This window comes from Diplotaxodon limnothrissa, linkage group LG7, assembly GCF_057381915.1.
Source record: "Diplotaxodon limnothrissa isolate DT_005_m linkage group LG7, D_limnothrissa_male_GT1.1, whole genome shotgun sequence".
Lineage (NCBI taxonomy): Eukaryota > Metazoa > Chordata > Actinopteri > Cichliformes > Cichlidae > Diplotaxodon > Diplotaxodon limnothrissa.
In genome coordinates this window covers 56,720,676-56,733,701 of record NC_140602.1, presented here as the reverse complement: position 1 = coordinate 56,733,701, position 13,026 = coordinate 56,720,676, and the positions used below count along the sequence as shown (strand labels likewise).

The 13,026-nt window shown below is 39.4% G+C and overlaps 1 protein-coding gene across 4 annotated transcripts; it reads right to left on the bottom strand.

Annotated features, from left to right (window-relative positions):
• Window positions 1-5,664: 5,664 nt before the first annotated feature.
• Window positions 5,665-9,357, bottom strand: otpa (orthopedia homeobox a). 4 transcript variants are annotated; one of them, XM_085358483.1, is made up of 3 exons: window positions 9,282-9,357; window positions 8,356-8,819; window positions 5,665-6,186 (listed from the first exon to the last, which is right to left on the bottom strand). In XM_085358483.1, the coding sequence occupies exons 1-3, from the start codon at window positions 9,355-9,357 to the stop codon at window positions 5,665-5,667; spliced, it is 1,062 nt and encodes a 353-aa protein (XP_085214609.1). The 4 variants fall into 4 exon arrangements, with proteins under 4 accessions (XP_085214609.1, XP_085214611.1, XP_085214610.1 ...); XM_085358485.1 differs by having other exon boundaries at window positions 8,356-8,771; XM_085358484.1 differs by having other exon boundaries at window positions 9,321-9,357.
• Between the last annotated feature and the right edge of the window lie 3,669 nt (window positions 9,358-13,026).

Genomic DNA, 13,026 nt, shown 5'->3' with positions numbered 1-13,026 from the left:
AAGCATGGTGAACAGGTCAACCTCAGTGGATGCAATTAGTCGAGGAGAGATCAATACAAGGGAGAAGAAGAGAGTCAGTGTCGCTCAGTCACAATATAGTAAAAACTGCTTGTTTCTGGATGATTTCATCAATCACCTGGCGCAAAGTAACCAGTCTACAGACAGCAGCAATGGGAATCAGACTGATTGCAATCACTCTCAAAGATATTGGCGAAGGTTTGCAAATAATTGCTGTCTAATAAATAAATATAGACAGATTCCTTAAACAGTCAGTCTGCACTGATGAATGCAACACATCTGTGACAGGTCTCTTTGCATCAGAGGACTTGACCCCATTCAGTAGCAAACCAATGGCAGACTGATAGCAGACTAATTTCATCTTATTGTCAGTAAGATTGCTGGCATAAAGAGGGAGGAGCTGAACCTGCTTTTTTCAGTCAGGCCAATAATTTTTCTGACCTCATTAGCATCTGTGTGTATTATGGATACACCTCTCATACATACTGTTTAACTTAGATTAACTTAGTGTAGATAGCATGAAAAAAGAACTTTTGTGCACATCTGAAGTTTAATATTTGTACCTTATTTTATTTTTCTACTTGAAGTTATTCTGTGTTTCATGACTAGGCCGAGTGGCTTTGACAAAGATTCCAAGAAGTATTAAAAACAGAGACATTAAACCTATTTATTAAGCTTTATTGGTACTGATAGGCCAATTTCTAGCTTCAGAGGTTAGCACTTTCCCTCTGTTTTCATTGTTGTCAGTGGACAAGTTTGTATGAGTATTGTATTGATCCGCTAATCATCATATCAGAATTACTGAAATGTCAGTCTACTGCTGTTGTTTTGTAAACATAATTACAAACGTGTGAATATTTGTGTGTTACCATTCTGATTTCTAATTGCTCTTTAGTATTTGTGCATAATGTCCCTCTGACATCCTTCTTGTGCACATCATAAACATATGTGCAGAAAGAAAATAACCACACGTGCATTCCTGAAAATGCATGCAAACACACACATTTAAACTGTTAAACTCTCTCTCTCACACACACACACACACACATACACACACACACAAGAAAATTAATGAGCTCTCATTCATAATCCAGGATAGAGAGAGCCATATTCACCCTTGGATGGTTTATTGACTGATTTCATTTATTTGTGTGGAATAAATAGGAGGTAAACATTGGCTCGCGCTCGCATTTTCTGCGACACCCTCGCTGCACAGCATTCTGGGAGAAATGATCCCACCAACAGCAGGGTCACTGATTGGCTACCGCGTCAGTGTGTGACAAATTACCCAATGAGAAACAGGTTACCCATTTCCACAAACTAATTAACCTGGCTGATAGTGAAACAAATTATTACATTTATGTAATATTATTTCACATCTGTTGCTAGACTGCAAAAATCTTTATCCCGAGGGGCTCATGAATGAAAGCCAAAGTCTATGACATGGAATTACATCAAAATAAAAAGATTCACAATAATTTATAGAACAGTACCTGCTGGCTAATTAAGTAGTAGTATTCTACAAATAGAAGAAGTAAGTCAGAACATTTCTGTGAAAATTGATACACAATAAAGCAAGTAGAGGTTTAGTCATTGATGATTATACAATCAAACACACACACGGGTCAATCATCCCAGCAGGCCTCACTGTATTGTGATACCCTTTAGATGATAACCTGCTATCTTCTGTGTTATATTTCTAGGTGATGAGAGTTTGTTTCACGGGGGTGACATAAGTATTCAGTTGTCTAAAGGAGAATGGTGTAAAACTGGATACATTAATTACAGCATGCTGTCTAAAGTTAGCCTGTGATTAACAGTAATTGGATGTAATATAGCTAACACTTTTTCTTCATGTAGGTGAATGAACTTTCTGTATGATTATAAAAGTATAGGAACACTTGAATCCAGACTTGTGTAAAATAAAATAAAAGTGTTAAAGAATACATTTAGCATAACACATCCGGAAGACTGGCAGGGCCATTTTCCATAAATCCTAAATCCATGTACAAACAGTCCTCTGTATGTTTTTTTTAATTATTATTATATTTTTTTCCAAAATCTTGGCTTTCAGGGAAGTTCTGACTGACATACACAGAAATCTGTTCACATAATCATTTTGCCTTTCTCCAGAATATGGGTTAGGGACTTGCCAATATGATGTCGGGGAAGAGGAATTACTTAGCTTGGATTTCACAATAGAGAAAATATTGTATTGTTTTCAATATAATATAAATGTATCTCTAACACAGTAATGAAAAAAAAAGTGTAAGAGCAGCTTGCACTTCAGACATGAGTGCATCCATACTCCTCGTTTAAAGGTGAATGGATACCTTGGAAATCTCTGTTGCCAAAATGCTGACCAAAATGCTTGTCTAATCTAAAAGTACAGTTGTATCAGATACTCGCTGGCAGGCACTCACATTTGAGATATCTACTGTTACTGCTCTAGTTTTTTATAATCATGGGAACTCTAAATGTAATTGATTAATTCTCTCATTAGAGTGCTTAAAGGGCCTTTTCCACTGCACTTTCCACTCACTTTGTTTGGAGATTTGCAGCTTCATCAGCAAACATTGCGTCACTAGGCTCCCTTGATTAAAACCTGAACTGCAACTCAAAGGTCCGCCTTTAATGTCTATGTTCCATTTGAAGATTACATTTCAGAAGTGGAATAGAGGTGTGATGGTTAGGACTCTCGCCTCACTCTGGGAATGTCCTGGATTCAAATCTGCCTGCTGGTTGGGGCTCTCTGTTTGGAGATTTCATGTTCTCGCTGTAACTGCGTGGGCTCAGTCTGAGGACATTAGCTTCCTCCTACATCTAGCAACATGGTGAAGAAGTGGTGATTCTGAGTTGGCCGTAGGTGTGAATGGGAGTGTGGATGGTTATCTGTCTCTCTGTGTTAGCCCTGTAAAAATTTGTGACCTGTCCAGTGGTTCTACCTCATCACAGGTAGATTCAAACCGCCTACAAATCTGAACTGAGTGAGCACAAGATGGATGGATGGTTTACAAAGGAACTATATTAATAAAAGGCTTTAACATAAAATTAATAAAAAGGCTTTCCCTAAACTTGACTGTTACACAAACAGGTGCTGCACAGGAGAAGCTCTAAAGCCAACCAAGAAACATTGACTTCAATTGCCAACTGTGGGCAAAATGACTTTTATTTTATTTAAATTTTTTCTGACCATAGCCTTTTCTTGCAGAGGCAGTGCATTATTTACTGATTATAAATAAACTTAAACATGATGTGTTATTCCTAACAACGTAAAGTAAAATGATGCACTTGCTGTGTGGAGCACAAACACTCCAACACACATTTTGTGCTGCACCTCAGTGGCAGCTTCGTGTCCCGTTTCCACACTGGAATACAATCAGAGAAACTAAACACTGGAACATATAAATATCTGTATATATGTAGTTTAAGGGATTTCAAAGGCCATTACTAACTGATGCTTTAAATTAAGCTAGCGCTTTGTTTTGTTTTCAAAATTCCTGAACTTATCACTGTGTATTTGCTTCCTGATAGAAAATTTAAGACAACAAAAAACCAGCTGCCTTAGATCAGGCCTAAAAAGTAGAATTCGGTAATGAATTAATACAACACTGTGAAGTGCACTGAAATGTGTACGGCATAGACTCCATACAAAAAGCAGGATCTCACAGCTGGTTGCACAAATGCTGCATTCAAGTTCAGCCTGTTTCTCACTGTTTTATTCTTTTATTACAGAAAGCAGACCTTTTAGATAGTGCCATCAGGTCTGTTGTCACATTTAGGTCACTGGAGCAAGTTGGAAAGAGTCCGTGAGATTTATAAACCTTGTCTAATTGATGTTCCAGGTGAGATAAATGATGGGTATTACTTTATAAAGCCTGTTTTATAAGTATTATCAATTTACCTAATAAATATAATTGAATTTAGTCTGTAATTTAATTCTGTCTGCTTACAACTAAATCTATAATTTAGCTGGAAACAGACAGAAGTGCTTATTAGTGTATTAAAGCACTCACATTTGGAGGCTGGCATAGAAGCAGAATGAGAGATTAGTCAATAAAATGCAGTCATATAAAAATATGTGAAAATGTTATATTGATGATAAATACTGTACACCAATAAAAGTGTCTTTATTATTCATAATGTATCATAAACATTTTATTAAATGCTTACATGTTGCTTGTAAATGCCATTCTGTGATGCAGCCATAACGTTTGGGGCTTTGGAGGTCATTATTTGTGCTATTTGTATAACAAAAATAACAAAATGAAGAAACACACCTTTGACTCTAATTTGTCAGTTTGGTCTTTACTGAGATTGAGTTTGACACGCTTGATCTCTCCTAAATTACTAATGTGGATTCTGGATTTTGAGCATTCAGTGTGGAAGTGCTCATATAGATATATATCTATATATATATCTATGTGTGTGTATATATATATATATATATATATATATATATATATATATATATATATATATATATATAGATAGATAGATAGATAGATAGATAGATAGATAGATAGATAGATGTAAGGCAAAGAAGTTAACAGCATCACAAATAACTTTTTTTTTTTTTTTACTTAAATAAGTTTATACCAGATAGAGAATTTGATACAGTTAACGCTAAACAAAAATTTCAGATTCATCACTACAATCATTTAAAATCTAAATACCTTTTGGACTGAGCTTGTAAAGAAACGAGGGTTAATTCGTGTTGTGGCATAATTGAAAATGGTTTTTATTTGATCATTTACACTGAATTGATATAAACATGTCCATGAAACAAAACGGTTCAAACATTTAAGAAAGTCATAGCTGAGAATAAGCACAGACATAATTTTGGAAACATAAGTTATCACAAACTGACCAAATGGGAACAAGAGTGCTTCCGCTACACAAAACATCCTATATAACAGATTATAGTTAAGTCACTTTCAATGTCTTAATTCAGAGTATTTCCCCCCTTTTTATTTTTGCTTTGGACAGCACATGCAGTCAAGTCTTTAATTTATTTATTTTTTTACCCCCGTTCCTGTCAAATCAGTCTCCCTCCTGGTGAATCGTCCATGTTTTCCTTCTTTTAAATCTCCAGGTGTGTGGCTTTTGCGTGGCCAGTGTGCATCCCTTTGGTCTTATAGAGTTGCATGCTGTGCAGCAGGAGGGGGGGAAAGGGGGAGATTGAATCTGTGATCTAGTTTTTGTAGTTAAAAGTATCCACAGAATTTGTCTTCAAAAACCTTCAGTCACCGAGCAAATATAACCGAGTGCCCCGCGGCAATCATGGCCAGGGCTGGATGTGCCCAATAAATAAATAAATAAGTGAATAAATACCGAACTCACGCATCGGTTCGTTTAAATAGAGAAATAAATAGCTGATCGAGGCTACATGCGAAATAATAAATTATAGCCTAAAACAGAACCAGTCCTATGGTTAATAAAGGCCAAAGGGCCCAATGAATAATGTCAGTTCTCCCCCTCTTTCTCGTGAACTGGGTAGAAGAAGAAGAAAAAATGTTATCTGAACAAATATCCCGGGTGTATTTGTCCCACTGTGCCTCTTTGGGTGGACTGGGTGGGTAAGAACAAAATGCACAAGATCTCTGTAGTTGGTGAAAGAAAAGCTCGTTGCGCTGACTGTCGTCACTAGGTGAAGCTCATGGATACTGTGTGCTCCAGCGCTTTGCGGCGCAGAGAGGCGATGCTTGTCCCTCTCCAGACGTCACTGTCCGGGGAGCTACACAGCTGAGGCGACCCGGTCACGTTCGTCGGGCCAGATAGAGACGCGGGGACCATTCCGGGGAAAGTGGGCTGGTAGAGGTGCGACTGCAGCCCGGAGCCGTTCGACGACATGTTGGATAGACCCATGGAGTTGGGCGGTGGTCCGGCTCCAAGGCTGCACTGAGACAGGGACTGCGCCATGGCCTGCTGGCGGCCCAGAGCGGGCGGGAGCTGCAGCTGAGACACGCCAGGCATACCTGCCGTGGCCCAGCGGGTGTCGTTGGCGTGGAAGGAGCAGAGGCTGTCGCCCATAGCCGCTGCTGCCGCAGCTGCGGATGGGAACTGAGGCAAACCGTGGTGCGTCGGCAGCAGAGTCCCCGGAGCCCGGAACACGTTGGTGGTCTTCTTGCGCTTCTTCCACTTAGCCCGTCGGTTCTGGAACCAGACCTGCAGACAAAGACGGGAGGAGTCAGGGGGAGCTGAGTCAGTGACTTTAGTGACAGGTCACGTTACCAACGCTGGGAGCACCAATAATAATAATATATATATATATATATTTTTTTTTTAAAAAGGTCATGATATCAATGTGTGATCATGGAAATGCACCAGCAATAAATCACAGCAGAAATACACAGATTTATGAATTTTGGTTAAATTCTCAAATAACAGCTGTTTGCAGTAATGAGTGAACATTCACATTAATGTTGAAATGACACTAAAGAGTACTAGGTTTTATTTTTATATTATTTTAATTATTCATTGCCGTTGACATCGTGGTGCCGATTTTTATTTTTTATTTTTTATTTTTTTTAAGAAAGAGAGAGAGAGACCTATTTATTTTTTTAAGGTTCAACCAGATTTTTATGTTAAATATTTTCTACTTTAAAGTTATTTTGTGGGCTATTTATTATTATTATTATTATTATTATTATTATTATTATTATTATTATTATTATTATTATTATTATTATTATTATTATTTGTAGCAGTAGTAGTAGCAGTCGTCGTATAGTTTGAGCCACATTTTTTCAGATTCCTGTGCTACATCCGGCCTGGGATAAAAAAGGCAATGTTATTGCTGCTGTAGAGCGGTGGTTTGCTCTGTTAGTCCCGGAGTCCCCGTGCTTCTGTGGGTCTGGCTGTAAGCGGGCGTCTATGATTAATGTGAAGATTTGGTTGAGAAAGTGGGGCGCAGTAATAAGAACGGGACAATCGCACTCTCTTTCCCCGGAGTAACCCAGCCGTGAAATCCGGCCTGAAATGCATTACACTTCAAAGGAAAGAAAACGCAATTTCTCATCCCCCCTTAAAAAACAGAAATAAAAATGAGACAGGGTGCATCTTCAGCGCGTCCGGCATTAAGACGCAGACAGCGGTGACAGGCCCATCGCTAAATCGAATCTGGATCTTGCTTCTTATTTTCAGCGCTGTCATAATAGCAGATGAGCGTCATTTCGCTAATTTTGATTTTATGTAAATGGCGGAGGGACTGAATGGACTCTTGCAATAATAGTAATGATTATTATGGGGTATTATTTCACATGCGAGCGATCCAAGCGCATTTTCCGTTCTCATCCAATAAGGCGCAAGAGTGAGCCACTGAAGTGGCAGCATTACAGCGAGAATGAAATGCAGTCTGATGAAGTTGTAGACTGACCATCACTGTTAGTTCAGGACTGTTAAAAGGTTGATACGAGGCGATTAATCGAGTATAATAAAGCTGCCGTCAGCATTTGGTTCCCTGTAGATGGATTACATGCGGCAGACACTGGAATTTGGGCCATTTTAATAAGTAAACATTAAAATAAAGCAACCTCGGTTTTTAAAAGAAAAGTGATATTTTATAAAGTTTGAATAAAATCAAATAAAATACTACAAACAACCCAATTAATGCACCTTTTTTTATAACGAAAGAATGGCATGTTAGTATCAAGCTTTTTTAATAACACCTGCACTCGTTATGTTCAATGCGAAGATAAACCGCAGTGTGTGTCAGACACATTAACATTAAAAATAATTAAACTATAAAAACCTAATAATATTAATAATAGGCGGATGCCATAAAACGTCGTTTATTTTATTTTTTACAGTGACTACAATTCTGTGAAATACTAAAACTTGTTTTTTGCATTCCTTCTTAGGCAATATTTTTGATATGTCAACCAAGCAATAAGCTTGATTATTTGCACAAATTGATATAACACATTCCTCTAGCTTAGAATTTGGTTTTTGTGAGAAAAAATAAAAGAGTAAATTAAACAAAAGAATCTAAAATCTTAACCCTGACTGCTTTTTTTGTTTTTTGTTTTTTGTTTTTGTTTTGCATCCTAATAAAGTGTTTCGGTAAGCTTCCTCTAAAGAGCCGTTGTAGCGTCTGCAGAGTAACTTAATTGTGTTATGTTGCAGTAACTATTGAGCTCCAAATGAAAGCATTTGGGCTTTTTTTTAATAGTTCAATATTTAATCACTTTAATGTGCAGGTATTATTTTTGTTGCATTTTCGGTACTCCGGGAGATTTTATTTTTAACGCCTGTATGTTTCAAATCTGGGCTTTCAAAAGTTCATTTTCTTCATTTTCATTTCTTATCAACATCACACTCCCAGCCGCCTCCCACCTGCACTCTGGACTCCGTCAGGCCGATCCTCAGAGCCAGTTCCTCCCGCATGAAGATGTCAGGGTAGTGTGTTTTGGCGAAGCTTCTCTCCAGCTCGTTGAGCTGCGCCGGCGTGAAGCGGGTCCGGTGTCGCTTCTGTTTCTGGGGCTGCTGCCCTCCAGACTGGTTGGGGTTGTTGTTGCTGTTGTTGTTCTGCTGCTGTTGCTGCTGTTGTTTGTCCTGCTCTTTGCTGTTCACCTGCACCGGGTTGGATCCCCCGCCGCTGGTGATATCGTCACCCGGGAGCATCGTAGTCCCTTCCACGCCGTCCGGGCCCGGGCCGAGCTCCCCGGAGTGTCCCGGGTCAGGTCCCCCACCGCCGAGCCTGCATTTCAAAGCCTCCCTGTGGCCCAGGAGCTCCGCGGCATCCTTCATCCCTGCACAGACAACCGCAGCAGGTGAGAGCTGCACATTAAACACTTGGTCTATACAGGAAGGAAAAGGAACACGTTAGGCAAATGCAGTGACATATTCAAGTGCACACAACAAGCATGCCTTACATGCGAAAAGGCGAATTTAGGAGCCGCTGAAGCATTGTTTAGGCTGCAGTAGAGGATGAAGCAGTTGTTGTGCATGCTTTAAACGCCTCAACACAAATACAGACATTTAAAAAAAGAAAAAAAAAAAAAGAACAGAAACAGCCACTGCAGCTATTTTCAAGAGACAGCATGCACATTGCAATCTGCTCCTTAAATACTCTTCATTCAATTTGATCACACTGGTATCTTGGAAAATTGTTAAATCAAATTACGCAGTAATATAATAATAATAATTACTTTTCCAATGAATTAAGCGAGTTTAGCTCACTTCAGCCCCATTAAGATCACATAAGAAGCAAATTGACCATTTCTGAGCTTGATTTAAGATTAGAAGTTCCTCCAGCTTACAGTAGAGTTGAAGACCGGAGTTTGGTGATGTTAACTCACCGAGGCGAGCATCCAGGAGGTCGGCATGAGATAGCATTACGCACCGCTCCAGGGCGAAATGCTATTCCCAAAAAAAAAAAAGGAAACGAAAAAAAGAAAAAAATCTCTATGACTTTAACCTATTTAAGAAAAATATATAGCCTAAATGAAAGCAAATTCGGTTTGTGGTTAAAAGGGAGGTTCGTTGCATTATAATGTAGTTTAGCGAAATGGGGAGGCGCTTAACAACGGAATGAACCCATGAGCTTCTCCAAACGAGGACCAATCAGAGTTGAAGCCTGAGGTATGTCAGCTTTAGCCCGAGACCCGAGCACCCACTCCACCTGCTCCTCCTCCTCCTTCTCCATCCTCTCCATCCACAAGTTCATTCCTCCTCATTCCTGTAATTGGCTTTGATTTCTCCCCCCAAATTACATCCAATAAAATAACCTGATTTAATATCTGAGCGAAAGCTTCGACCCGCTCAAGAAATGTTGGATCACCACAATATTTGTTTAATTGCGCACGCTGCTCTGCGTGTGCTTTTACAGCAAGCCACTCGGACAAGAATTATTATTACTCGTATTAGGAAGAACCACATAAAGAGATACCACATGACAGCTACGAGTCTGCATCTTTTAATACTGCTTGTTCTTGTTCATTTTTTTTTCTTTTTAGTCAGCTTGACGATATCATCCACCTATTTACGACATTAAATACCTCTTGGAGGTCAGACTTTTTTTTCTTTTTTTTTATTTCCCGTTACTGGAATCAACTAACTTTATTTGTGACCAGGCTAATGTTCAAGGCCAGCAGGTTTATATAAGATTCGTCATATCTGAGCACTTTGAAATAAAAGCAGTATAAAGTGGATGTGATCTCCTGTATAGTTCCAACTGTCAGGCAGGGAGGGACTCGGTCTAAATGATGTGTGAGCAAATTAATTCAGCGAACAGTAAAGTGAGGATGCTCGCCTTTGATAAAGGGACACAGTCAGCCTAATATACCCGAAAGTCTGACACCTGAACAGATAGTCTGACAACACGGGCAACCACGTAATCATGTTTCCAACACTTTCAGGTGGGGATGGGGGGAGGCATCAGTTGTTTTTTTTAAAAATCATCTGTCTAAATTATGTTGAAGAAACAAGAAAAAGCTTTTAAAAATTAACTGAAAACTCTCTTTGTCAGTAAACCACCATTAGACTCAATTAGCACGCCTGCTTTTTTATTTTTATTTTGCTAGCCTACACACACATGCACACAACAGTCTGCTACATTATATATTTAAAAAGAAAAAAAACTTAAGACAGATGTCGGAACGTTTTGAGAGAACCGGTTTATTTATTGTGTGCTGGGGGAAAAAATAGAGACACAAAGGAGGCGTCCGAGCGTGAACCCGGGGCTCGATTGGGTCTCTTTTCTTCGTCCGTCCGGGCTTCAGTTGCCTCCGCGCAGCTTTTATTTGCATGCAATCTGGTGGCACAAGTGACACACTGGGAGGGATGGGTGGATGGACGGACGGAGAGGAGTCGTGCTCGGGGGTCTGTTTGGGATGTGGAGGAGATTTTTTAACAAAGGGGGGAGGGGGGGGGACTTGGAGATATTTCTCGTCTCTATTTTTTTCTCTCCAAGGCTCCATTTGAAAGCCGGACTTGAGGTAGCTGTGAAGATTTTTTTTAAGCCGGAGCTAACCGTTTTAAATCCAAATTTTACAAACCAAAAAGGGTCTATGTCATTACTGATCGCATTAATACTCGAATGCAGAAGTGAAATATATTCTTCCTCTGGCATCGTGTTTGAGGAAGCTTTCCTGACGCCCCCAAAGCTGTGAGGATCATTTCAAATCCTCACAATCCCCGATGATGGATCGTGCGCTTCGTTTTACGACTTGTCCAGAGCTGCACGCTTTTATAGCTGTACAAACACGAGCGAATGACTCCTCTCGTTGCGGCAGGTCGACACAACGTGAGAGGTGATGATGACATGTCAAGCAGCGTGAGATATTTGTGCTGAATGTGGGCCTGAGATACAAAACGAAAAGGGAAAAAAAAACGAATCCTAAAAATTTTATGCACAAACATAAAGGAGAGGAGATAGTTATTTTATGGATGCAAAGTTTATTTTAATGTATTTATTATTAAATATCAGTGCTGGGAATATTGGCCCCCATGTTTATTTAACTGGTTTAATTGTTTTAGATTGTATATAATGATTTAGCCATTACCGAGAATATGAAATCAAAAATATTTCATGTTTTCAGTGCAATGGAGACTCAGACATACATCTTTAATTCCTTCTTAATATTATTACTGTTAGTGTTTACTTTTATATAACAGTGTATTTCATTAAATGCAACCTTTCACCTTACAGCGTGAATAGATTTTATGTGTGTGTGTTGCTGCTGTTGGCTAATTAGGGTAAGCAAATGACCTAGGCACAGCTATTACTGCGTTTATCCTCCTGTAAATTCTTCTAACATGCTCGCATCAATCTTTTCCGTCATATAAATAAAAATAGACAAACAAACAAATCCCCCCGCCCCCGCGAAAGTTAATGCGGCGCATCTGAGTGGAAAGTAGACATTTTCACGCATTGTGGAGATGAGAACTGAGGACTTTTAATAAAACTGAGAGTAAAAAAAAATATCTGAAAATAAAAATGTAACACTGCTCGATGTGGTGTAGTCAAACCCATGTGTTATTGCTGCTGGTGGAGGCACTTTTGATAACAGGCCAGACTTGAACCCGTGACCTTCTGGTTCACAGTGCAGGCTCTCCAAACCATGGCCCAGGCCACTGTTTGCAACTTCTCTCTCTCTCTCTCTTTCGCTCTCCCTGCTTTGCCTTTGCAGTCTGGATTCACTCAGTTCGAGATTTCTGAGGAGCAAAACAATTGATCTTCCATCTGCACGAGCTCCCGGTTTAACAAATGAGATTCTTGTTTCACGCAGCTGATTTGGTGGCTGTCTGGGGTATTTGGAGTAATAAGTTATACAGAGGCGAGGGAGCTGAGAAACGGCTGCAGCTGATGCTGCAACTCGGCTGCAACCTACAGCTCTCCGCTCTGCGTCAGGCAAAAAAAAGAGAGAAAAGAAATGAAAAAAAAAGGAAAAAAAGAAGAAGTTTGACACAGACAAAGTTTCAGGAGCAGAATATGACGAAAACAACGTGTCGACCGAAATGACTGATGGGGGCTGTGCGTAAAACCATGTAGCCTGTTACATAATATCCTACTTTAAAACATTTCCTTAAATGTAAAATCACTGTATGCATAGAAATTTGAATATGTATGGCTCTACCCACTTTATTAACAGTAATCCACAGTTTGCAAATAAAGGCTACTGTCTACAGTATAGGGGAAAATAAAAAATATGCCACAATTAAGTGTAGATACTTCAAATAAAGAACAGGTGAATAAAAAGGAACCTTTTTCAGGTTGGAAATGGCTATCGAGCATGCTCCGAAGTTATAACAATTAGCTCATTATGGAGTCATTTCTGAAGACTTAATTGGATTTCCTGATAAGTCACGTGACTCTGGAAGGCGCGAAATGAAACTTCTAGGTGACAGCTGTAAAAAGCAGCGACGCAGGGTTCCCGTGCATCTCAGAAGCAAATGTGTAGTCCACTTTGTACTCAGTCTGAGAAATGTATTACTACAGAGCAACATGTTTACAAAGCACGCAAATTAAAATGCATTTCAACGGATTAACCAGGAAAAAGCTAC